General features: G+C 41.0%; 1 protein-coding gene across 1 annotated transcript in view; it reads right to left on the bottom strand.

Moving 5' to 3' along the window:
- Positions 1-26,927, bottom strand: part of RASA3 (RAS p21 protein activator 3) — a 138,678-nt gene that overhangs the window by 78,306 nt on the left and 33,445 nt on the right. The window contains exons 2-3 of the mRNA XM_075425447.1: positions 20,316-20,433; positions 8,667-8,770 (exon numbers count right to left, since the gene is read on the bottom strand). Of these exons, the coding sequence (XP_075281562.1) occupies positions 8,667-8,770; positions 20,316-20,433 (222 nt within the window). The remainder of the gene's footprint in view (positions 1-8,666; positions 8,771-20,315; positions 20,434-26,927) is intronic.

The following is a 26,927-nucleotide window of genomic DNA, read 5'->3' on the forward strand; positions in this document are numbered from 1 at the left end:
GAGCGGAGCAGAGGGGCAGAATCCCCTCCCTCGACCTACTGGCCACGCTGCTTTTGATGCAGCCCAGGATATGGCTGGCATTCTGGGCTGCAAGCGCACACTGCTGGGTCATGTTGAGCTTCAGATCAACCAACACCCCCAAGACGTTCTCCTCAGTGCTGCTCTTTCCGAAGTCTCACATTCACCAGGACCTCAGGCTGGTGGAGGGCAGGGAAACCCCACACACTCCTGCATGTTGTCACCCATACGGCAGCAATTTCCCTATGACCCCTGCAGTTCAGATCGAACAGATCTTCACTGGCACATGTAAATCCTAAGCCCTGTGTTCAAAACAAAGATGCAACACACCAAACCTGACACCTCTCTTCTGTGAATCTCTTCTTAGGGAAAAAATAACCCACCAACAACCTGTTACTTCAAACATGCGGCCAGCTCATGGATGAATGAAGCTACTACCTAGAGCCTGGATGGTCCTAAGGGTGCAAACTCCTCTAGGAACCCTGGTGCAAACTGATTTAAAAGCCTCCTACTTTCCCCACCCATGCATCCCTGTCCCTGCAGCATGCTGTGCTGAAACTGTTGAGGAAACCAATCCAAACTAAAAAAGACCAAACAATGAAAACAAACATTCTCAGGGAGGAGAAGGGAGGAAGAAATAAGTTTCAAGCGTCATGTATAGGTGTTGTCGGCATTTTTAACACACAGATCATTTCAAATGACCTGTTTTATGGCTTCTCCACTTAAGAGTGACATTAACACAGCTAGAAGATAGGAGAAGCTCAATAATTTGGGCACAGAGGCAGAAATATGCAACAGAGATGGGCAGGGATTTCTGGCACTGCTTGGGAAAGTGTTTGCCGAATCACCGCGCCCTTGGTGCCTGTCCCTCACTGGAGTTTCGACAGCTTTTCCGAGACAAATCAATGCAGTCCATCAGCTTGTCCCTGGACGTGCCTAGGCTTGTTAATTCAGGGTCTAATATTTCCATACAAAGACTAACAGAGTTAATAATTTGGCTCAGGCATTCCCCATCCAGTCACAACTACTTTCTGTCTGGATTACCTGTTGGTGAGAAAAGGATTAGGCACTAGTTTGAGGATTATATCTCACCTTTTAACACTCATGTGCAAGTTTGCAGACTGCTTACTTCACAGCTGAGATGTAACTAGTTATGTCAGATGCTAGATTACTAGACGATATATTCCTTTACTGAAAAGGAAGTCAAGACAGCAATAGGACAGGAGTTTGCAATTTTAAAAGGGCATGAGGCTCTACCTGAAAAGTGGTCCAACAGTTATTTTACAGAACCTTAAAAACAGCATTTCAGGAGCTCTTGCACCTTAAGTTATCTTTATCTTGCACAGCACATTATCTTGGAATACTTGCACAGTGAAAACCACAGAACTCTGCATATTGCTGCCAAGTGAGCTGAAGCAATATAATGTAATATCTTTAATATGACATCCTCTATTAACACTGACTGCAGTATAGTTAATTTATAGCAAAGGGTTAGGTCTGAGTCACATGTTAAAAGGCCTCACAGAATCACAGAATGTTCGGGGTTGGAAGGGACCTCTGTGGGTCATCTAGTGCAACCCTCCTGCCGAAGCAGGGTCACCTACAGTAGGCTGCACAGGACCTTGTCCAGGCGGGTCTTCAATATCTCCAGAGAAGGAGACTCCACAACCTCCCTGGGCAGCCTGTTCCAGTGCTCCGTCACCCTCAGAGGGAAGAAGTTCTTCCTCGTGTTCAGCTGCAACTTCCTCTGCTTCAGTTTGTGCTCGTTGCCCCTTGTGCTGTCACTGGACACCACTGAAAAGAGGTGTCACGCCTAATTAATTCAGTCTTCTCTCAGCTCTGAGCATAGACTACCTTGCCTCCTGTGTGCTGCAACATCAGGCAGTAAGAGGACATGGAAGCTAGTTCAGAAGTTGCTTCATGCTAGTGTATTAAGTACACAGACACACTACCAGTGAATCCATTTAAAGTAACTGATATGAAGGTGCACAGGGAGAGTCACTTTCAATAGCTGGAAAGACTAAGGAGAAATCAGAATCCATTTTAATCAATATTTTGGACTGTGAAAGACTTATAAAACTTTAATTACCTTGAAAACTCCGACCCAGAACCACCACTACTCTTCCAGACTACCTGGAACTTTATAATTACCTATATGAAAGGTTATTTGTCATCACAGAAAAGTACTGAAACTTTGCAAGACAAAAAGGGCTAGATGCCTGTCTTGTTCAAAAACAACAAAAATTCACTCACCCCTCCCACAACTCAGAAAAAGACTAAAACAAGCAATCTCCCTGCTTGAGGATTAGAAAGATAAGGAAGAGAATTAGCTGCAACATTAGGCTTCAGAGCCTTAGAAGCAGCAGAATGGCTCCCTCCTGGCTCCTGTGCAGTACACTATGAAGCACAAGCACTACTAGACCACCTGCTACCATGAGTAAGAATTAGTGGCAACAATGGCAGAACACTTCCAATACAGCAGTGGTGCATCCTACATAGAGTACTGATGTGTACTACATTCATGATCCCAGTTTTGTTTGGTTTTTGAATAACTAGTCCAAATATAGTAAAAAATGAAACCCAGTTTTCCCCTTTGTGGGATTTATCTTGGATAGTAAGGCAGAGAAAAGTAGGCTGTGGATAATACATAGTTTCTACCCTTAAAAGCACCAAGCTGCAGCTTTGCATGGAGTATCCTCTATGAGGGTAGTTTTGCTAGCCACAATCCCAACAATCTTGCCTGGCTTACATAGCAGCTTCTATTCTCCCTTCCTGTTAAAACAAAACAAAAACCCTACCCAGCCACATGTCTGGTATCAATTCTCTGCCAGCTGCGCTCTGGGCCCTTAAAATGTCCACACATTTGAGAAAGGTGGTATAGCCCACAGCTGGCTGCAGTGGGAGAACAGTCCCAAAATCTAGACTTGCAGTCACTGCTGTCTGCCTCACAGTAGGCACCAAGACCCTGCGCATGCTGCTTGCACTAAGCAACCACCTCCTTCATCCCCTCTATCACCAGCCCCTTCCAAGTACTGCCAACAGAAGCCACCGCTACTGCATCTTCTTCAGCCCCAGTCTTTACTTAGTTCAAGCAAAGCATAAACCAGACATGGACTGCTTAACATCTGCTAGTGCTAAGTCAGGTCCTGCAGAAAATACAGAAAGCCCAGCTCTAACTTTAGCAGTGAGAGGTAAGCTGGGAGGATGGATCTGTGGTGACATTCCAAATACAGATAGTATTAACACTGTCATTTAGTAAGCAGGAGGGTTGCATAAAAGGACAGTTGAGGTTCTAGCACATTATGCTCAGTAGTTTTGTTTATAATAGTTGTACTTGTAGGAGGAAAAAGGAAAAATATGTATTTTTGAAAGCTCAACTTTGTTTTCCTGTTTTTGTGACCATCTGTTATGCTAAAAGATACTGTGAGTGCACCCTAGCAATTTATTCTATGCAGAAAATACTTATTTTAGGCTTTCTGTACAACCGTAGAGAATCTCCTCAGGATAATTCTAGTTTATAGCTTCTCAAGACTTGTCTTTGTGGGACAGAGTCATCCATTTCCTTTATTTCACTAGTAGCTATATTTACAGCATATTGAGTAGCTATCATTCTCATGTCATCCAACAGATATCACGCAAACAGTAAACCAAGTTGTGACTGGTGCCTAAAGCCATGGTCAGGGTGGAAGAAACCGAGGAACACAAATTTTTATTAAAATGTTGATCTCTGCTTCACATTGCATTGGAAGATCTCGCCTCCACTTAGCTAGCAAGAAGCATAGTTTAACAGGGACGATTCTCTTTTAATTTTTCTTTTAAACCAAGAAAATAACAAAAAGGTGATGCTTCAGCGAAATTTGGCAACAATTACCTATAAAGGTAGATGGTTTGCTTGGATGTTTGGTAATAAATGGTGGCAACTCTACAAACACACCTCCTCAGCTTTGGAAACAGTCATTAACAAAGGCACAGTCACCTCAAACAACTTTAAATTCCAGGGTGTTTTCATTCTGAGAGTGCTGTCCACAAGCTATGATTTGCTTTCATCTACTTTAGTCCAAAGCAGCTAAGCTTAATTACCTCCAAAGGCAAATTTGTTTTATTGCCTTACTTTGCTTCAGCTCATCTAGTAGTAAGCAGGAAAACAGTTACAACCTGCCCGGATACAACTGCCACAAGAGTTTCAACTTGTTGTAGAACACCTAATAACCTGCATGAAGCTGCCTTACAGCGTAATTAGCAGAATGACTTGCTAGTCTTCTCTCCATTGATTTTTTGCTCTATCATTGAAGAGTTTAGGCATTTCACATCTGTGCTTTATTCAGTACCATTCCATCCCCATCAGGATGGCAACCAAGTCTCCCCCTCAGTCAGGAGTACCACAAACTCACAGAAGAAAGTTCTTGCTCCCCAGTGCAGTACAGGGGCCGAGATCTCATACAATAAATTTACTTCTTCCCCTTGCAACTTCACAAGCGTGCATTTTGTTCTCTTCAGATTCCTGCTTAACACAGATGTTACCCAGTAAGTTACATGCATCTGTTAACAAAACAAATGAAGTGCTTGGGTGAAAAAAAAACAAACTTGATTTGTGATTTTAAGTAGAGGACAAATAATTGTGTACTTGTCACCTGAAGGGCATATGATATTAACTATTCTCTCAGCGCAGTGTTAAATTACTTGGTGTGGCACATTTCCTGCTTTTTAACTGATCTATACCTTCAAAGTCATAGCCTTGCAGCCTGAACTGTTCATTACATGCCTAGAACACCACCATCTCAGGGCATATCATGGAGATGGTTTTCTTCACTATTCCAGCTCAAGTATTAAAGGCTAAGAAGAGCCTTCTGACCCCACAGCTTTCCTCATTCAACGTTTCTAAAAAGCTTAAAACTAAGTATCAAAAAATAATCATTAAAGAGCATATATTTTACATTTACCTTATTTCACAGCACTACTATCCTAATGTTGCTTCTACTGCATCCAGCCAGAGGTTATCTTCTTTCCCATTACTGCTGGAGGGGTACCAAGTGACAGTTTCTCAAGTTAACTCAATCTCCTCAATGTTTTTCTCACTGTAATAGCTAGATGGAAATAGCTATCCTATGTATTATACAGACACATTCCATCAAATAGGCCTACTACTCCTATTTGATTATTTGGAAACAAACAAAAAAAAACTAACTTTAAATGGAATTTACCATTACTTTCACTACTATATTTCCTACTCAAAACATCTCAACATTCTACATAAAACACTTTATAAACTCGTCATTAACAGTCAAAACAAACAGTATCAATTAAACAACAATTTAAGACTAGTTTACTCCCACAGTAACTGTATATTTGCTGCTTTTTATCTAAAAAAAAGACAGATCATACTTCAGATCCACCATTTTCTACATTTTCTTCATTATATTTGCACTTCAACCAGCATCCAAGATTATTCCAAGACACAGCTGTTCAAGAGTTGTATCTGTTTAGCTAACAAAATACTAGATGACTTAGCAAATTACGATTAGGAAAATGCAAATGTAATAAACAAACATGCAAAGTCAAAGATATCGTTATCTGCACAATCCTCCCATCCTGTATGCCAAAATACTACAGTATGTTCCAAAACATATCGGCTATACATGTGTTTGAGTTTCTGAATTTGTTTGGTTCTCCTCGGAAGTTTCTGTCAGAGGTTTCAGGGGGTTCTTGTTTTTCGTTTTCTTGCCCCCACTCCTTCCGCTTTTGGTGGCTTAAGGCTTCTCATCTGTGACAGAGTGAGTTGCATTTTGGATGTTAAAGAATTTACCATCACAAACTTGTATGTCATATTTGAATAAATAAAAGCATGCCTACCGTGAGCTCCAGTCACCCTGGAAATCAACATCATAACATCAAGAGAAAGTCCCTGCAATACTAAACCATGATTCAAAAGGAACTCTGCTAGCCAACCATCTTCAAAAAATAGCTAATTGCCAAATTCTCACCATTTTGACACGCATGCAGTCTGTTCGCTCTGTCTCGAAACTCCCTCAAAACACAGCCAAACAAACAATGCAAGCAGATGTCTTTAACACATCAGATCACACAGGAAACACATGCAAATTCACAAGCTCAGTAACATTTGAACTTAACATTAGTTTCCCTGGATGGAAGACACAACCCCCAACTCCCTTCTCTGAGAAAGTTCATTGCTGGATGAGCAAGGGTAACCACATTTTCTTCAGCAGAAGCGTCTCAGGATGACATAAGATAACAAACAATCTCTGTAATGCAAACAAAGGGCCCCTATTTGCAGAATTCAGCAGTTCAGTGGAAACGAGCTTATTCTAGCACCACTCTGACCAAACTTTTTCAGTAGGGACCTCTTCCAAACCTCCCTTGCTCAAGCCTCTTCAAGAAAAGGTCTCTACAGACTGAGCTGAAGATACACGCAGAGCAGCTATTCCTTTTAAATATTACAGATTTGTTCCAACAAAAGAGTTCCCTTTCTCAAAAAAACTCCACTGCTTAGTTTTGCTGCTGCTGACTCCTGTTCAATAGGAACTACTGAAAATATCTACATGCAGTTACTCCAGAGCACTGTTCTCTTTCCAGAACATTTTCCTATCACAAGCAGAACTTACAGAGTTACTATCAAAATGACAATAATTCAGGATTTTTTTCATTCTCTCATTGCTACTTATCACACTTCCACATCTTTGAAATGCTCTTCAAAAGATGCCTGTGATAAGGAGGGAGAGGAACAGAGGGTAGAAGAACGGAAAACTCAGACTACAACAGCTAATATGCACTGTAAAATCTCAGTGTAGACAGGTAACACTGGAGTTTTGACTTTCAGTGATACATCAGTACAGTAAGACACCAGTCTGCCCAGATTCTGCAATGCATACAAAGGTTAACGTTGCCGCTCCCTGAAGAAGTAATGAAAAATAGGAACCTGATCAATCATTCAAGCATCCAAACAAAAATCCCTTTATGTCTTCTGTAAGACCTTCTTTTCAAAAACTGCTCCCACTACCCTTAAGACAAGATTACTCTAGCAGTTCCTGAAGAATTCCCCTCTAATTTCAGAGCTTGATTATTAAAACAGGAACTTAGGAAACATGGAGAACAGGAAACAATTTGCACTTCTCTATCTGCAATTTCATGGGTCTGGCTTTTGTTAAGTGTTCAGAGACCCTTGTTCCAAGAGAGGGAGTAAAGCCCTAAGCAAGAAAAATCCCAGTCCATGGCCTGTTCGTGGGTCACTGCAGCTGCAGAAAACTGGTGACACACAGGAGATCAGATGAGGCAATTTCAACGATGAAAAACTCATCAGCTGAAAGAAAGGAGGTACTACTTTCATATTACAAGGGGAAACTAGAGATTAGAGAAACCAAAAACCTTTCCAAAAGCTCACTCAAAAATCAGAGACTGACCCCCTCCTCCCTAGGATGCTAGATTATGAGATGTTGTACACACAGAATCACAGAATGTTCGGGGTTGGAAGCGACCTCTGTGGGTCATCTAGTGCAACCCTCCTGCCGAAGCAGGGTCACCTACAGCAGGCTGCACAGGACCTTGTCCAGGCGGGTCTTCAATATCTCCAGAGAAGGAGAATCCACAGCCTCCCTGGGCAGCCTGTTCCAGTGCTCCGTCACCCTCAGACAGAAGTAGTTCTTCCTCATGTTCAGCTGCAACTTCCTCTGCTTCAGTTTGTGCCCGTTGCCCTTTGTCCTGTCGCTGGGCACCACTGAAAAGAGTTTGGCCCCATCCTCCTGACACCCATGCTTGAGATATTTATAAGCACATGGGCTCAGAACGTATTTTACATCATTATACAAACTGTTGCTCAACACCAGACAACTTCCTCACTACAAGCTCTGTCAAGACATATACACCTCATTGATAGCTATAGTCATGTTATACTGGCATTAGAGAAACGGTAGTCATACATGACTTATTTCAAAATTAACAGAGGAAAAACTGAAAAAAATCCAAACAGTTGAAATGACTTAAAATGGAAACTGTTCCCCTCAGTAACAACTAGGCTTTTGCAAGATTTTTATCCCTGAAGAGATAAATGGAGCATCATGCAATTTGCTGCAGGTGAAATGCACAGCAAATCATGTCTGGAAAAGCAGAAGTCTTGCCCATGTCAAACAGGCACTGGAAGTCTTACAGAGCTATTCTGTAAGCAACAGCTTGCTCTGATACTCTGTATAAAATTCTGTCATCATTGTATGGTGAGTACCTATGACCAGTAGCTATTACTCTGTATGTCATTAAGGTAGTCTTAGTTTAAAAATACTGCACGCAGGTAAGTGTAATGAGCCCTGGAAAATGGCAAAACTACAGGCCTTGCATTCAGAAGGAAAAAAAATGCAGTGACAAATGACATTGCCAACATTTAAACAATGCTTTTTTGCCTATTTCAGTTGAACTGCAATCTGCATTTACTATCATAACACACAGCAGTCATCTCCCAGACTTTTTTATAACATGTAACACTGAAGGCAATTTTGTCACTTGACAAAAAAGGACAACACCGAGCAGTACCTACCACTGTCATTGTCAGTCTTATCAAGACTCCAACTCATAAGACTATATACGATCTAACAGTTAAAAATCCAACAGAAGCTGTGAAAAAAAAAAAAATTATCAACACATACCTATTATGGAATCCCTTCGAAAAACATCTCTGTCAAAAATATAGAATGACAGATGTCGAAAGGTCCGAGGAATTTCACAGTAAAAGTCTTCTCCGTAGAAGGGGCTGAGTAAAAAAAAAAAAAAAAAAAAAAACACAAACCAAAAACACATACACAAACACACACAAGAAAAAGAAATTAGTGTTGGTATCCTGGAAGAGCCAGTGTGTTTATACTTCTCACCCAGAACATCACTCTGGACTGTGATGGTCTTTCCCACCCATGAATGTGCACCTTCAAGCACCGTTCCAGTTCAACTCATCCCAACTATCTTAAACACCCACAAAACAAGGTTTCTTAATATGCAAAAAAAAGAACAGATACATCTTTTTATCTGGAAAACAAGCGTCCCTAAACAAAGAGAGCAGAGACCACATTTTTTTTGTTAACATACAGTGCCCTGAAGGATGAAGAGAGGCCCTTGGTGCCACACTACGCTTACAATAGACCATTACGACAGAGATCACAAGAGCATACACATACACAGGATGAGCAAAATACAGCGTGGTTCATGGTATATATATGTTATTTTTAAAAGGATTTTGTTTATCTAAAATTAAACAACTAGAGCCATTGCCTCTTTTTTCATCTCCTGCAAAGTTTCTTACTTAAAGTCAGATTCAGCCAACTGATGGTAACTAAGCCTTGGAGCTGACACGATGCTTGTTACGCGATAGCACTGTGTATCTGTCTATTTTTGCTTACTGGAATCATATAGAATAAGTTCTTTTTACAGTAGGACTAGATTTAAAAAAAAAAAACAAAAACAAAATACTATCTCAGCATGAAAAGCTTGGATCCTACCAATTTAAATGGAAAAAAACCACCCACTCACCTCAGACACCTCACAGCAACCCTTTCAGTTTCTCTCTATCCAATTATATGGTTAAGGATTTACTCCTAAGAACTATAAGCATATATCAACATTATTTATTCCTTGACAGATCTACCATTTTACACAGATTTTTTTGTTCCAAGTCACTCATGGTTCAGTAAATCTAAATGGGTGGATGCAATTCGAGTCATATGGACAAATACAGCAAGCACTGCAGATGTAGACTTAAAAATAAAATTAATTCCAACAGGCCAAAAGCCAGCAGGTTTTTTTCTTCCTTTTTAACACAGATGTCCTTATGGTCTTGGCTAATCACAAAAATGGGAGACAGAATTGTGCTGTAGCTTTAATCATTATCAAAGGCTTCTTATGTTAGAAAGTTAGATAACCAAAAATTATTAATAGTTCCTTGCATTAACTTTCAATTTTTCAGCATTTTGTCAGGAGAGGTCATTCCCTTGGCTTCTTTCAGGATAATTTACATCACTGTATATTTTTGGTTGTACTTCTGCCTACAGTAAAAATACACTCCCCCAAAATTGTCCCATTCCCTCAAGAGCTAGCTGACAAAGCTCACTCAAAACACACAGGCACTGCAAATTAGCTAACCACTTTGTGTATGAAGGGAATATGCGACATTAATTTCATGAAGTCCAGAAACATCACCCTGTATTCAGTAAGAACATTATTTAAGTCACTACTCCACCAGCCACGTGGAAGAACACATATTGGATAAACAACAAAGCCCAAGGCAAACCCACAGGTTAAACTTCCACCACTGAAATGGCTTCCTGTTCCCTGAAACAAATTCATCCAGCCATAAGTGATGGCAACCAATGTAAGCCCCACTCAGTCATCCCTACTGTGAAGGCAGGGGAGAAAAGAAATCTAACAGCTGGAAGTGGCAGCTGGTTTGACTGTGTGTCCCAACTACCTGCTCTGATCCAGCACGATCGGTCACGTCCTTCACCCATTCTGCTCCGAGAGGGTTTATTTGGAACTAAGAATTCAGCAGCCACCTTCTCAGGCACAAAATACCAGAGTTCTTCAGTACAAGCAGCTTCTACCAAACTGGGAACTATCTGACTGTCCCAGCAGCCATGCTTCTGCTGGCAGCCCCGAGGGCCTCATTCTGTGCACATCACTTGGTGCAAGATTTCACGCACAGGCTTAACCCAAGGGGGCTACACAAATGCATAAACATTGCCCAAATACCTAGTGCATTATATATGCAAAACACTTGCATCGTTCTGAGCCCTAATACTCTGTTCAGCCATAAAATTGTCCTTTCTGATGGAAGAACACGACAGATTAATTTACTCACTAATGACCTTAGAATGAAATGATACTTAATGAACTGTGGATTGTATACCCAATTCTCTGTCAAGAATACAAGGGAAGCTTTAGTATACTGGAAGTCTAAAGGCAATGTAAATACAAGTGAAACTTACACTGAACGTCCTTTAATTCAGCTCAGCTGATTCTGGGGGAAAAAGCAGGGAAGAGACAACAATTGGGGCCTTTGGCAAGTCCTCCATTAATGTCTGTCAGTGGTGGTGGCTGGGGGCAGAACTAAGACCACACCACAGCAAAACAAACACGAGATTCAAAAAAGCAGAGTGGACAACAGGAAGCATCCAGTCCAAGACACGGTACCAGAAAAAGACTAATGAACAGAAGAAATGCTATGAAGGCTGACTTAACCATGCAGGGACCGCTGACTTTACCGTGCAGGGACCACATCTGGTTACTACTCTTAGGCACAAGGTTATTAGCCTGAGCAGTACCTGCTGGCTGATACTCTTCACGGATACATTATTTGCGGACGCTATCAAGAGAAGGAAAGCTTCGTTCTGCACTTGGCTTTCCCCCTCTGAGATCGTGTACCCCTCGTAGATTCACCACCTCTCATCACTCAGGTGCACCACATTCTTAATTAATATAATCAAGCAGACTTCCAACAGAAGTGCACTCACTCTGCATCAGGTAATTAGCCAGCAAAGTTTTAACTGTTAGGATACACATCAACATAAATTGGATACCCCCCACCGCAATCTTGTGTAGCTCTACAGAAACAGTATCTTCTTTCTGAAGGAATCAAACGTAACCACACAAATGCTTCCAGCTTCCACTTAAATGTGTGCTTTTCCTCCATGTACCTCTTCAGAACAGTACTCCCTTTGTCTCCCACTCAGACCTGAAGAGCAAGAGGTCACAGCAGTCAAACCCCATGATGTACTTCCCAGGGTCTTGAGCCTTAGTCCCAGGGTTCCAGAATGGTTGTTCCAAAAGAACAGCTAAATCTCTCTCTGTGACCCCTCTCTTCCAAAAGCCAGAATTAGTCTGACGGGGCTTCAGTGAGTACTTTTATTTTGACACAGCAATTAATAAAAAGCAGCAGCATCTGCCTACACAGCCCTCAGGAGTCTGACAAGATCCTCCAAAACAAATACTAGAACTAGCCTGGCTGAAAACACAGGAATCTATCAGAACCAAGTGAGTTCAGATTCATCTTCCAGTTTTAAGTTAAGCTTTATTTGTAGATTAACCAACCCCACGCTCAGGAGGAATTTTAATCATGCAAAGAGGAGGAGAAATAATGAGGGCCCTCTCCCCCAGTCTTGCAGTGCAGGCTGCAGATTAGTATGGTCACAACAGAAGGGCGTGGGCAAGACCAGTGTCGTCATTACTTCAGTTTCTTCTGGACTTCAAACAACTGATGGGATCTACCTGCTGAGAGCAGAATCTCGCAAGGACAGTAACAGTGAACCTCCACTGTAAATGCAATTCAGCTCCTTCCAAGTGGAATACAAAAGCATTTTCAAACCCAGCTTCTTCTGGGTTCTATTACTAAATTCAGAACAGTTTTACTAATTTCTTTTAGTTTGAGAAGAGCAGCAGTGCAGGAATCAACTATTATCAACTATTATTTAGTTATCAAATGGGGCTTGTTTCTAAGTCATTGTCTCTTGTTTTGCTGATGAGATTAGAAACTGCAGAGAAAGACTTTTACCAACTTTTAAATCCTTGCTCTAAGCTTTCAGGCACACAAGGGCCTGACTCTGTAGCCTTCTACTCCACATACCCTTACTTCACACCCCTTTCTCATCTCTTTTCCAGTACATACCTATCACCTTGCTATGCTCTGAAGGAAGAAACTCTACCTCAGCAGTCCTTTTCTCAGGAAGCACGGGGGTCTCTTAACTGAGCAGCTTTTATAAGCCCCTACCACTGACACGTACACTAACCGATCCCTCCTCAGGACACTTTCCTAGGATGCTTCCAGAGCTGATGTGACTGAAAAGACAAAAATAAAAGTGTAAAGAATGGTGCAATGGATTTGAATCTTCAGGCATACTCTCCCCTCACCAGAAAGCTGCTTGTTCTGAATGTTCACGGGAACAGGAATACCAGGCAATCAAAACCAAAGAGTTCCCTCTAGGTATTGTTTCACTCACATACAGCTATTCAGCTTGGAGCCCTTCCCATTTCAAGGTATCTATTTTTGAATATCTTCTAATGCGTGTTTTGGCAATGGATAATTTTAGGAGGAGACAGGGAAGGAGTAGAGAAACAAATTACTGTGTAGATGAAGTGGAATGAAAGCAAGTAAGGAAGAGAATCCTTATTTCAAACATGATGAATGGGAACAACTTCCCCTAGAAAAGGTTTGAAATTTGGTCACTTTTACATGTTTTACTGAATTCCAGAGGCATACTTGCAACTTTAATTCCATACCTGCAGATATCTACTGAAATCATCACAAGTAATATTAACAGAGAGGAAGAGACTTCATAAAACAAATAATGGTGTAGAAACATTTCTTTAGTATCAGGCTATGTTGCAAAACCTCGTGCTTCTTTCTCAGTACTTAGGATTTGCCAAAGCAGTTGTTTCTGTTTTGGCACCAGTACTTCAGTGGATGAAGTAAAAGAGTTGCATGATGAATAATAATGAAACCCCTCAAACCAGAATCTTTGTGTATGGATTTATTTTTTTTAAAAAACTGCTTTTGTGATTGAAAGTAAGGACTATTAATATGCCACAGACAACTCCACATCCTCTGACTATTTTAGAATGGCTAGAAATACTGGATTCATCCTGTGGCATGAACTGAAGACCAGAGTTCACATCGCCATGTGAGCTGGAAGCAAAATCAGTCTGTACAAAGGAGTACAATTGTTTGTTTCTACTACTAAGCCTTTTCTACTACTTGGCTAATACTTTTTATACTATGCTTTGCAGCGTATGTAAAAGGAGTGGGGTAAAGAAGAGAAGGTTTATTCAAAGCAGATACAGCAAGCCAAATAAAGCCTGAATACACTTCAGTCTCCTACTAGACACAGAGCTACAAGATGACAGGCAAGTAAGACAGGCTCTGTAAGAGCCAAAGTTGGCAACTGTCACGGTAGCTTCCTTACCTCATTTATTAAAAACACGTAGTATTACATCTGAAGCACAGATTTGGCAGAGGACACACAGGAGGAAGTATGTGGCACACAAGGCAACATCTAAATCCAAATGTACCACTTGGGCACACTGATTGTGTGCAGGCTGCAGTCTCTCAGGCACCCACTAAGCCTAAGCAAATTTTTCCTTGTGTCACTGTGCAGAGATACCCAGATGGACAGTGCTGTGATACAGCCACAACCACCCCTACTACACAGAGAAAAAATAAAGCAGTGTGCATTTTCTCAACCCTATGCTCCGAAGAGACAAATACACCAGCTATAGTTATCATCCTCACTTGACAGTTGCTGGTTTGGCTCAGCGAGGCTTACAGGGATTATGATAACTTTAAGCAGCAGCCATTTGGCCCCTAGTCACCTCCTAAAATATTCTGTAAGACGACACACGCAAACAACAGAAGTCACATTACAGCTGCATTTAATTTTTTTTTTTTTTTATATCACTCAAAGCAGCCTACAACACCAACAATTGTTACTCACATGGGTGGCTTTTTGTGTGGATAAACGCTCTCATTCATAAACCCTGCATTGGGTCTCAAGGCTCACTTCAAGTCTCCTCCTTCCATTAAGTCTTGCTTCCTTTCCTGGCAGCCTTCCCAGCTGTATTACTTCCCTACACAACCACACAGTCCCTGCCTTCAATAATACCCCTGATCAGGCTGAAGTTGTACCCATAACCATCTCATCCCTTTCCCTTTAATTCTGAAAACAGCCCAAGTCTTTAAGTCTATTGATAATAGGAATTCAAGCCACAGTTAGATGTAGTTCAGTGCAGAAGATGGCAGGCCCTGGGGCAGGCAGCACACCAAGGAGTGAGCTGGGAGCATGCAGGAGAGGAGCTACAGAACATGCAGACAGCAGAACATGCTACAGCATCCAGCTCAAAGCCTCTTTACTTAAGGCCTCCAGGCTGGAGAAAGCTGTTATTTCAAGGAGGTGAGCTGGCAAGGTAAGAATATGGAAATAGCTAATGGAACTAACTCAGATACAGCAGTTAATTTTGGCAACACTCCAACTAAGGGAAATAATGTTTAAAATTTGACAAGTGGCCTGCATCCAAGATGTTATCGGAACACGAGAGACATTCAGCTATGCAGCCATGAACTCCAAACATAGGAAAATAAAGGGTTTAACCAAGCCTAGAATTAAAAAATAGCAACATTAAATACAGCAGCAGAATTACTTAGAGAAAGTTCTGAGAGTTATTGAATGAATTTGTTACCTAATCTCATATTAAAACAAAGACACATCAATCTCTTGTCGAAGAGAATACAGCCTTAACTATGAATTTACAGCACATTTCACTATTCGCTCACAAGCGCACTGCAGACTTGTAGTTCTCACTGTTACCTTCACTGGAGACTAGCAAAAAAAAGACTAGGGGTGGGGAAACTACCTCTGGCTTCATTTGCTGTTTCATTCAGGCTTTGATCACTATGTTTAGAACGCGAAAAATTCCTCAGTGAAATAGCGGAGAAGTAAATAATCACAGACCCAAGACGCTTGGCTCATGTCTCCAAAGCACACACTGTCAGCCATTCAATTCTTAATGTACGACAGTTTTTCCCTTTCTTCATATCCTTGAAACAAATTTAGAGATGTCACATTCCTTCCATTCTTCACCTATGATTTGAGAAGCTGCCTTGATTTCCTGTTGCAGCTGACACTGCCCTTTAAGTGAATGGAAACATCTGATGCAACCAGCAAAGGCAAAGTCAGTCTTCATGCCAACAAGTCAAGAAAGTTTACCCTCAGGGAAGATCCATAGCTAGAATCTGTAACAAGTCCTGGATGGTGGAGTCTGAAGGTGGAAGCTACTCACTGAAGTAGTTGGTTCAGCAAAGGAAATGAATAGGCAAAATTCTTGCCAGGCTGTCTCCTTGCAGCTCAGAACTAAACAAAAGTTGTAGATCTGTGCATTTACAAAAATAATCGTTCTCACATGTTCCTTAGGACACAAAATACATGAGTCCCTTCACATACATCTCCACTAGGTTATATGGAACGCATCCAATTCTATTCAGTGTCTTTGTGGATGATGGCAATATAAATATTGAACAACAAATACAAAACAGAGAAACGTATTAAATCCTGGCTCTAACCGATCTCTTCCTCATATCTTATGACTTGCATGTGACCTTCTTACAATTTACTGAAAGCTTGTGCCAAGGAGTTTATGAAAACAGTGCTGCTTGAAGAGTTCAAGATTCTCTTCCTGGGAACCTGGAGAGCTTGCTCTGACCAACCCATGCATTCACAATCCTTGTCCAAAGATCCCCAGAGAAGTCAGATGACTCTGAACTGCCCCACATAAACAGTACTTTCACATTGTTCTGTGGTTTCATAGAAAGGCCTGCCCATGTTATAACCCTTGACTTGTTTCAGTCAGATACTACCAAGTTATCCTCACGGCAGCCCTCAAAATCTTCCAGCGCATGGCAGCAGTGCCACCACCCAGTTTAACAGAAGCCAACAGAGGCTGGATGGCAGGGATGATTTAAGTTCCTGACTGTAATTTATGAGTCCCACCTGACTGCTGAACAGAGGAGTTAAGACTGACCATGCTGGCTGCTCGCAGTGTTTGAGACACAAACATAGATAAAGGGCACCAGGCTCAGAAGTTCTCTTGAGAGCACTCATAAGTGCACCAGACTGGGCAACGGGATGTGCTGGTTCAGTTCTTGGACTTCTGAATGTTTCATGCTTTGTTGATTTAAGAGGTCACTGCTCTCAACTGTCTTCTCATGCCTATGCCACAGCCTAATAAAACAAAAATCTGTTGCAGCACATTAGGACAGACCTCAGGGAGGTAACGTCTTACAGCGTCCCAGTACAAAACACAGGAGATCATGAGTCAGAATCTGAAGGCTCTGCCACAGACATTCCAAGCAAGCCAGAATTGGACATTCATCCAAGTCCCTCTGGGAAGGAGAGATAACTGCTTCCTTTCTCCCGTTTGCCAGTTCTATTTAAGCTTTACATCAGAAGGCCTGCCTGGAAAAATACACATTTCTGCAGTGCTTAGTAGAAGCTTAATGAAGCTCAACTGAGTAAAAATGAAAAAAAAAAAAAAAAACGCAAAAAAAAAAAAGCAAGTACTTCTCGAATTCCCAACTGCACAAAACGGTGTTTCAGCTTGAGTTTAATTATAAGCCTTTTCATGCAGATAAAGTCATTTTATGCAGATCTGCTGGAAAAGGTAGGCTCCTCCAGGACAAACCTGAATGAGAAGACCATTTCAGAGTCAGCAGTGCTAAGTCTGCATATGAAACACCTTTCAATTCAGATACTCACACAAAGCATCCTATTTTTCATAGACTACATGAAAATCATTTTTTGAGCTTACTGGAAGATGGAGGAGTTACCAGTATGAGTGCAAATACAGGCAATACTTAAAGCTTACTTTATAGCAAGCCAGCCCTGTGTCAGCCATGCAGTGACAGGAAGCAGAAAACAGGCATGAACAACACAACAGAGCTGGTGTTCTCCCCTTCAAACTATATTCAAAGGCTACGTCACCCACTTCAACACCAGCCACGCAGATGTTCAGGCAAGATTCGGTTATTTTAGTCATGCATTAGCCCAGCTTCACATCCCTGCTCCCATCTAACATTGCATATGACAGCAGTGATACCTCAGAAAAAAGGGACCCAACACATGCTTCACTATTATGTTGGCAAGCGCCTGACAAAGAAACACCGTACATGAAAGCAGGTATTTCTCTGCTGCATACAAATTACATGGGCCTTAGGGCACATAAGCCTTGCCTGCCCAACAATTCACGGTTATTCAACGGGCTGAATCAATTTGCAAACAAGCACTAAAGAATGTAACAGCATGATTGGCTCCTCAGCGATGTCCTCATCTCAGAGTCTTACAAAAAACAATGGGTGACTGAAATCATTTCAAAAACATCTTCCTCTGGAAGTCTATGCACTTGTTTTTATGACTGTGTTTACATCTATTAAAGACTAAGTAGCTGTCTGAGTGTGCCTCACTAAGTAAGAACAATTCCTGTTCACAGCTTGGGGAGACATCCCAGTTTTACTGTTCATGTATTTGGGATTTTTGTCTGCTTTTTTCTTTCATGCAACAGAAAAACAAGGACAGAGAAACACCTATGCAGATAAATGCAAAGTTCAGCAGATATCAATGTCTATAAGTAGATATTCAGACTCTGTGAAGAAGCAAGTTTTTTAAAAGTAGTACTTGCAAATAGAAGCTCACAGAGGGAGAAGGCAGACTAGCACTGAAGACAGGAATTCACTGGGAGGAGAAACGACGACTGAGGAGATCATCTTTAGTTAACTCTTAAAGAAACAAGACTGTAAAGGGATTTTGAGAGGTCATCTGGTCCACCACTGTTCTAAAGCAGGAAGATCCATATTTTGGTAGGGACTGATTACATAAAACCTATTAAAAGCCATCAGCAATACATATGGAAAAAACAAGGCAAACTACTCCAGTACTTCAGAATCTTTAACAACAGGAATATGTTTCTTCATAATAAACCTCAACCTAAACTTCCTTCCCCACTGCAATTTAAGTCCATTATTACTTGTAATATCCATACTTGACATACAGAGAAATTCTCTCCCTCTTAAGTTTTTTTTTTCTTGGGGGGGGGGGGGGGGTGGGTGGGTGGGTGTTCTTTGGGGTTTTGTTTTTTTTAACATATTTACATAGTTATATCTGCCTTCGTCCTTCTTCTCTACGCTAAACAATTCCGATCCTTTAATCTTTCCTCACTGGTTATGTTTTCCAGACCTCTGATCATTGTGTTGCTCTCCTCTGAATACACCTCGATTAACAAAAAGAACTTAGCTCCACAGGAAACCAGAAACCTTCCAGTTCTGCACAGCCTCAGTATACCTCTTCAGCTTTATAATGATATCTAAAGACAGACTGAACTTTTCCCACTGAAGGAATTACACTTGTTGCTTATTCCTACTACTAACAGTTTATTTTCTCAATAGAAAAATACTTGGATGAGTTCAAACAAATTATATCAACTATTCTCATGCATCCCCACTCCCCACCTTTCACTTCCCCGTGAAGCACTAATGATCATCCAGCAAAACGACCCCACTGTGCAAGTCCCAATTGTGCGCAGGAGGGCTACGCTTGGTTGACCCAGGAATGAATTTCAATGAGTTAAAATAATTTTAGAGAAACAACTGGTTCAGGGACACTGCACGTCCATTATTTTAAAAAGAAAAAAAAGCATATACAGATCAGTCTTTGCTTTTTCACTTTTTTTTTTAGTATTGTACACTACAAACAGGAAAGCGTTAACATCATCATTCAAAAACATTCTATGTTTATCCAATTTGAATACCTCAAGAAACAAATGTCTGTTATAGACCCCAGTACAGTGTATCAGAATGCAAGATGAGGAATAAAGACTTAAAGATGACAAAAAATTATGTGAGAACAATTAAAGCGACTTACAGGAATAAACCCCACTTACAGCTATTCAGACTCACATTCTTAAATGCAATAGATACTTCTGAGGGGTTTGGAGTGGAGTCTAGAGCTATATCCCCAAGTAAATTACTTGCAATAACATGAGAAATATCAAATTCCTAACTGTATTACTCAACTCTCACTCTTTTCCCACTTTATTTCTTAAGATAAAAAGCTATAAACTTGACTGTTTCTTGCTGCTACTTTCCCCTCAACTCCAAAACAAGCCTCGCTTGCCAGAGTATACATATATGCCCAGCCTCGTTCCCTTTATTTTTTTGATGTTTGGGGATTTCCAGAAGAAAGTGTTTTAACTTTTCCGACATGCTTCTTGCTCTGTTTCATTCTACATTTGGCTTCTACAATCTCACAGGAAGCATCCAAGATAATCAGGCATGTATCTTATGCTCAAATATCTCCTCTCGATTGCAGCCTTGTGACAGGGAAAAAAAAAAAATCCCTAACTCTACCCACTAGGGTAGATAGACCAAAGCAAAATTCTAAGCATAGACAGATGCGAAACGGAGTTCAACGCTCTCTCCTCATTTGAAATCTAAAAACTTTAGGGAAGTTCAAAACAAATATTGCAGAAAGAAAGGAGCACTGGCTGTACATTCTTAGGAAAACAGTTAATACAGCTTGCCTTGGTGAAGGCATTTTCCCATATATACAGATAAGAATCACCACATTAATAGTTGTACCACTAGTGTTTTTAAAACTGGAAGAAGGACCATATTCATCCTCCCTTCTCCCCCCAAAAAATATCTTTGAAACATTAAGCAAACACAGTAAGCAGAAAATAAGAAGCGTTAACAGAATGTGTATACATGTATTTATTACCATAATGACTTCTCCACTATTTTGGTCCTGAAAACCTCCTCCTGGTCCAGGTTTACAGTACAGTAGCAATCCCTCATCTTGTTTGGCCCCGGATAAGTAGGAAGGTTTTTGGCTTCGCCTAAAGACAAGAAAGAAAAAATCCAGAAGGATTACATATTAAAATGTTACGCATAAATTAGTCATCTGTCAACTAATGCAGTGTCAGCAACATGGCTAGAGTGAAATATTACGTTGTATTTTTCTTCCCAAATATTAAGTGTCTATTAAACTTAGCAGCAGTATTTTGTTTCCAAGGCAGCAGCTCCTGACACTCATCGAGTTTAGAGCTCGGCAGTAGCCAGCAACAACTCAACAGTTTGTTGCATCCAATTTATTCGCATGTATTTGGGTACATATTGCTTCTTTCCAAATTCATGTTTAGGTTTTGATCAGTCCTCTCATAAGATACTAGGAACACAATACAACGTAGTAATAAAGCTTTCAGATACAGCCTACTGATTTTATCCTAAAGGCACTGTCAGAACACAGCAAATAAGGACTGACCCCCAGCTCCATCACTCTCCACAGATGTGGAGATGGGAAACAGTCCCTTTAATAACAGCCAAGAGCCTTACACCACACCTTGGACTTCAAAGCACTTCGATGAGTTAATTAGCACTTCTGAAGCTGCCTAAGGTCCTTGCACAAAGATACCATGCAAGTATTGAATATTCTTCACAATAAACATTTGTTTCTAAACTGCAACAAGAAACATGTATGTATCCTATAATTAATTAAAAAAAGAGGAGAGAGACAGGATTGAAGAACTAACAGTAACCAAGGGACTGCAAAACACAAGAGTGCGAAACAAGAATAAAACCACAGCTTTCACCTCTACGTATCCATTATTAACCAAAGTTGAGCACTAAATTTCCTTGGCAGACTGATAAAATCGAAACTCTCACACAGAAACCTAAGTAATGTTCCTCATAGCTTTGCTACAGCACCTTAGCACTGCGCGGATGAGTGATTTAATTCTAAAGACAAAACTCGGAACTCTCAAAGAATGACTAAATGTAAGTTTACAATGCACGTGGCTGTATTTACCTTCACTCTTCCAGTACCCGGAGATTATTAGCACATACCAAGGGAACTAGATCATTCTCTCCTGGTAAAAATACAAGGAATAAAAATAAAAATACACAGACCAAGGGAACACAGGTTTGCTTGCCAGCAGAGAAGGGAACCAAATGACAGTAACAAATACAACTCTTTACACTATTAAGGGAACCACCTTGCTTCTTTCAACCCCATGTTCAGTAAAGGCACACTTTTTAATTTTTTCAGATTTGTTCAACAGCACTGTGATGTACATGCACGTAATAACGAAGAACTACAGCAAGGAAAGATTAAGCCAACCTGCATCCTCGCTTTAAAGGGAAAGCATAAAGTGACACAGGTCTCCATGTCTTCCTGCCTGTGCTGTCTCTCTGGCACACTGTTCACACACTTTTGCTAACTGACTCATCATGTGCCCTTGGAAACGCCACACGTCCACTCTTCTTGCAAACAGCTTATATATCCGTGATTGTACATGCATACGTTGTCCAAAGCTAACCATAGAGCCTATACAGAGGCATTGAAAAGGGACTTGGGAAGTGTGGGCTGGATGAGTGGTCAGTGAGGTGGATTGAGAACTGGCTGAACAGCAGAACTCAGGGGACTGTCATCAGCGGCGCTGAGTCTAGTTGGAGGCTGGTAACAAGTGGTGTCCCCCAGGGGTCAGTACTGGGCCCAGTCTTGTTTAACTTCTTCATCAGTGACCTGGATGAAGAGTTAGAATGTACCCTCAGCAAGTTTGCTGATGACACCAAACTGGGAGGAGTGGTGGATACACCAGAAGGCTGTGCTGCCATTCAGCGTAACCTGAACAGGCTGGAAAGTTGGGCAGAGAGGAACCTGATGAGGTTCAACAAGGGCAAGTGAAGGGTCCTGCACCTGGGGAGGACCAACTCCATGCATCAGTATAGGCTTGGGGCGGACCTGCTGGAGCATAGCTCTGTGTAGAGGGACCTGGGTGTGCTGGTGGATGACAGGTTGACCATGAGCCAGCAGTGTGCCCTCGTTGCCAAGAAGGCCAATGGCATCCTGAGGTGCATCAAAAGGAGTATGGTCAGCAGGTCAAGGGAGGTTCTCCTTCCCCTCTACACTGCCCTAGTGATGCCCCATCTGGAGTACTGCGTCCAGTTCCGGGCTCCCCACTTCAAAAAAGATGAGGAGCTACTGGAGAGAGTCCAGTGGAGGGCTATGAGAATGATGAGGGGACTGGAACATCTCTCCTATGAGGAGAGGCTGAGGGAGCTGGGCTTGTTTAGCCTGAAGAAGAGAAGGCTGAGAGGGGACCTAATAAATGCTTATAACTATCTTAAGGGTGGGTGTCAAGAGGATGGGGCCAGACTCTTTTCAGTGGTGCCCAGCGACAGGACAAGGGGCAACGGGCACAAACTGAAGCAGAGGAAGTTGCAGCTGAACACGAGGAAGAACTTCTTCACTCTGAGGGTGACGGAGCACTGGAACAGGATGCCCAGGGAGGTTGTGGAGTCTCCTTCTCTGGAGATATTCAAGACCCACCTGGACAAGGTCCTGTGCAGCCTGCTGCAGGTGACCCTGCTTCGGCAGGAGGGTTGGACTAGATGACCCACAGAGGTCCCTTCCAACCCCTAACATTCTGTGATTCTGTTACATGAAAATACTGTGTCAGACAGCAATGCCTTACTTCAGAGTTCTTCTAAATAAGTTTGCTCTCAGCTCAGCTGATGCAACTTGATAGCATTCCTCCCACTTCCTTCAGAGTTGTGAGACACTGTATTAAAAAAAGCTGTCTCCGCTCTAATTCAAAGGTGTGACTGGAACATTTGTTGGCATGCCCAGTGTGGCTTTAAACTAAGCTGAAGTGTTAGCAATAGTTTAACTGCAGAAGCTCTAGCCAAAAATACAGCGGATTATTAACGGCTTTCTCAGCCTGCATTGAAGTCTATTCTTTCATTGTAAACCTCCAACTTTTACTCTCGTTAGTCTAGGTTCAAGTAAGTTGCAAATCAAATGTACTTAGCCTCACACAGACTGAGGTCTCTGAGTTTGTTTCTTCTCTCCAAGTCTCAAGCATCCAAATTTCTCTTATCTATCCTCACATTACAGTCACGTGAAGCCAGTCTCTTTTCTGGATGACTGGGTAAAGTTCCCCAGAGAGAGCAAGCGTGTGTGTCAACAGGAAGGGTTTCAATAGCAGAACGATAAGGAAGTCTTCCTCTGGGGCTGGCACACCATTCTCATGGTTCTTCCAAGAGAATGGGACAAAACTTCGCAACCTCAAAATTAAACCAAAGAAAATACGCAGTTTCCCTTTTTCTGCACTCTTCCACTTCCTACTTCAGCACAAACACACACACACACACAAAACCAATTCCAGATTTTGTGATCTCAATTTCCAGTTTTCTGACAGGCACAATATTCACTTAAGCACTTGCAGTTAATACAGTGCTCTGACATGGCTAAGTAAGAACTGTATTTTGAAAACTCAGTTCTCTTTGTTAAAATCCTTACAGTAAAGAAGCCCACAATATTTAAATCTAAATGCAATGCAAAGGAAGACACCATTTAGCATCTTCAGAAAATGACTGCTGGCACAGTCCGTACAGCAAATTAAAGCTCACCACCACCACAATATTAGAAAGTGGGGTACAGAGGGAAGACAGAGGGGGAAAGCCATTTTACAGTAATTTCTTTCTTCAAACTGGAAGAACGCCCTGAAAAACCACTGAGACTAGAACAAAGGATTAATTGACCAACCCAATATATTAATCATGCTGCTGACTTGACTAAGAGCTTAAAAAAAAAATACATTTTCTTCCCAATGCTGGCAGCAGCCAATGGCTATTTAGATTCCTCTAGCACTAAGCAGTTGAGAAAGAAAAATGTGTCAAGCTTTCAAGCATAGCTAAAGACTCAGCTCTCTAGCCCAGACATTTTATGTCAACAAATGCACTCTGTTAGAGCTTCAGTTGCTCTTTAGATTCCTCCAAGACAAAAACGTTCCCACTGTGGCACTGTTTTGCCATCTACAATGAAGCTGAACAATTTGCTCAGTATTTTTTTGGTTCTGCTACTACAGAAATGAAAAAAAGAAAGCCCAGAATATCTGAAATAGTCATGCACCATTTCCATATTCTCAACAACCAGAACTGATGAGATCATTTAATCTGGGCAAGAATTTCACCATTCAACCTATCTGCATAGAAGAGGCATCTTCATCAATTGTTTTTTCAAGAGGCAGCCCCACTCCCCCTCCCTCCTTGCCTTCATATTCGTGAAGTACCTGCATGCTAGACAATCTGGAGAGGATTTGCAGACAAAAGGTCAATACACTCACCTTTAAAACCTTCAGTTTTCCACTTCCGCTAAGAAGAAACAGAATGTTTCTTAAGGTGTCTAAGACCTCGACAATTTAAAATACACAACCACTTTGTTTTGGAGAGTAAGGTTTCCATTTGGAGCTATAGGGACAGAACAACCAGTTCAAGTTTGCAGTATCTTTACTCTCTATCCCGTCACTTTTAATACACATGCTCCTAATTTAGCTGTGTGATGCACTCAATTTATCACCACGTACTTAAACATAGCAACGCTGATTATAGCTATGGAAAAGTTATCATTAGGTATTTTGGACAAGTCTTAAAAAACAGACTACACAGTTCTGCATACCTCACTGACTTGCTGTCTTCTCCCCACAAATACTGGGTTACTACAGTTTGAAAATGGACTACTGTGACAGCACAGATAACTTAGCTTGAGCTAGGCACAGGGAATGCAACAGACTGGAAAAAGAGGAAGGAAAAACTCAAAACCATATTCACCTTCCTTGTTCCTGCCAGTGTTATACAGTCCGGCTCTGCTAAGGCAATGGCCATAAAAGGGAAGCAAGAAAAACAAAAAAGGGCTCTCCTGCATACATGGCAGAGAAGAGCACTGCTTAGATGGCTTGGGAGCGTAACTGGCAAAAACAAGAAAAACTCTGAAGATGTTTCTAGGAATAAACAAACATATACATAGATATAACTATTTCCTTAAGGTTTTGTGAACTTAAATTTTTTGAGGCATCTGGTATTTTTAATTTAATTTAGGTACTTGGCACTGCGTCATCTTTGCTTTTGGCATATTTCCCCAGGTGCAGCTTTCTGAAGAGTCAGGCACTATTTCTACGTTTTGGAACAAAATTTACCATTCCTGCAATTCTAAGTATTGGGTCAGCAGCACACATCTGCCAATCTGAGCACATTAAGGAAGACTTTGTCATGTGTAGACAAATTTGCTTGCTGTCTTCTAGCAGCAACATATTTGATTTTATCAAGATGGCACGAGAGAATCATTTCCCAAACTATTTCAGAAAACAAACAAGTCAACAAAAACCTGCCTCCAAAAAATAAACCAAATAAAAGCAGCTAATCTTTCAATGCTGCACTATTTGACTTCAGGGAGCATGCTGAAAGACTTGAGTACAGAAACAAAATACCTAAAATATGAAAAGGGCAACATATCCAAAACAACAACAATCCACTTTGGTTTTGCCATATGCAGTAAAACACTCTCCAAAGAAGCTTGTAGGCAAGCATGTCAAGAACAAAAACAGAGCAGCAATATATGCCAAGAATGAAAAGCTTCTCCTGTTCTCCCTTAAGCACTCTACACCAGTACAGATGCTGAAATCTGGAAGAAAAAAAAAAAAAAAAAAAAAATCTCAAGTGCTCCTTTCAAGTTTGCTTTCTTCTGAAAAAGCATTATTCCTTCAACATCCACAGATCAAGCAAAAACAGAAAAAGAAAAGTGTGTGTACACACAAAGCTCCGATTCTCTATCACAATTTATGCTTAAAAGGCTCCTCATGCACAAAACCCAGCATATATTTAAAATACCAAGATGCCAGCAAGTTTATAATCAATACTTAAAGTCATTTTAATTAAAACAGAAATATAATACCACTCAACATCTATTAAAGTGTCCTCAAATACTGAGAAGCACATGAACTTTTGTGCCTATGCATGAATTTGAGCTGAATGGAAACACTTGCATTAATGTTCAACACTAAGAAAGCAGTTCATTTTTTGCGAGGCGTGCTTTTTGGGGTGAGGTGGGGATAAGGAGAGGCATGTGATTGCAATATCTCAGGAATGACATATTGAAAAAATAATCCCTTTTAATATTAAAATGGTCATGGATGGAAAACTGCTATTCACATCAGAAACAAATTTTGTTACTAAACAGATAATGTGATAGCTACATGAAATTAACATAATGTTTGAAAGCAGAACATACAGTTACATTTGTATGTAATTCCTGTATGCCGATATACTGTGTGTACCTCTCGGAACGGAAAGTTTCAATTCATTTTTGCCTAAGTAGGAAAAACCACTAAAAAAAGTGAAGTTCCAAAAACTGATGTACTCAGTGTGCGACTATAGAGTTATGTGACTAGCTTAGTATTCTTGTGTACTTTCATAGTAACCCAAAAACAATAAACACTTTTTAGGCAATATATGCAAAGTGTCAAAAATGTTCTCTCCCCTCCACCTATGTATA

Source organism: Opisthocomus hoazin, chromosome 1 (genome assembly GCF_030867145.1).
Source record: "Opisthocomus hoazin isolate bOpiHoa1 chromosome 1, bOpiHoa1.hap1, whole genome shotgun sequence".
Taxonomy (NCBI): Eukaryota; Metazoa; Chordata; class Aves; order Opisthocomiformes; family Opisthocomidae; genus Opisthocomus; species Opisthocomus hoazin.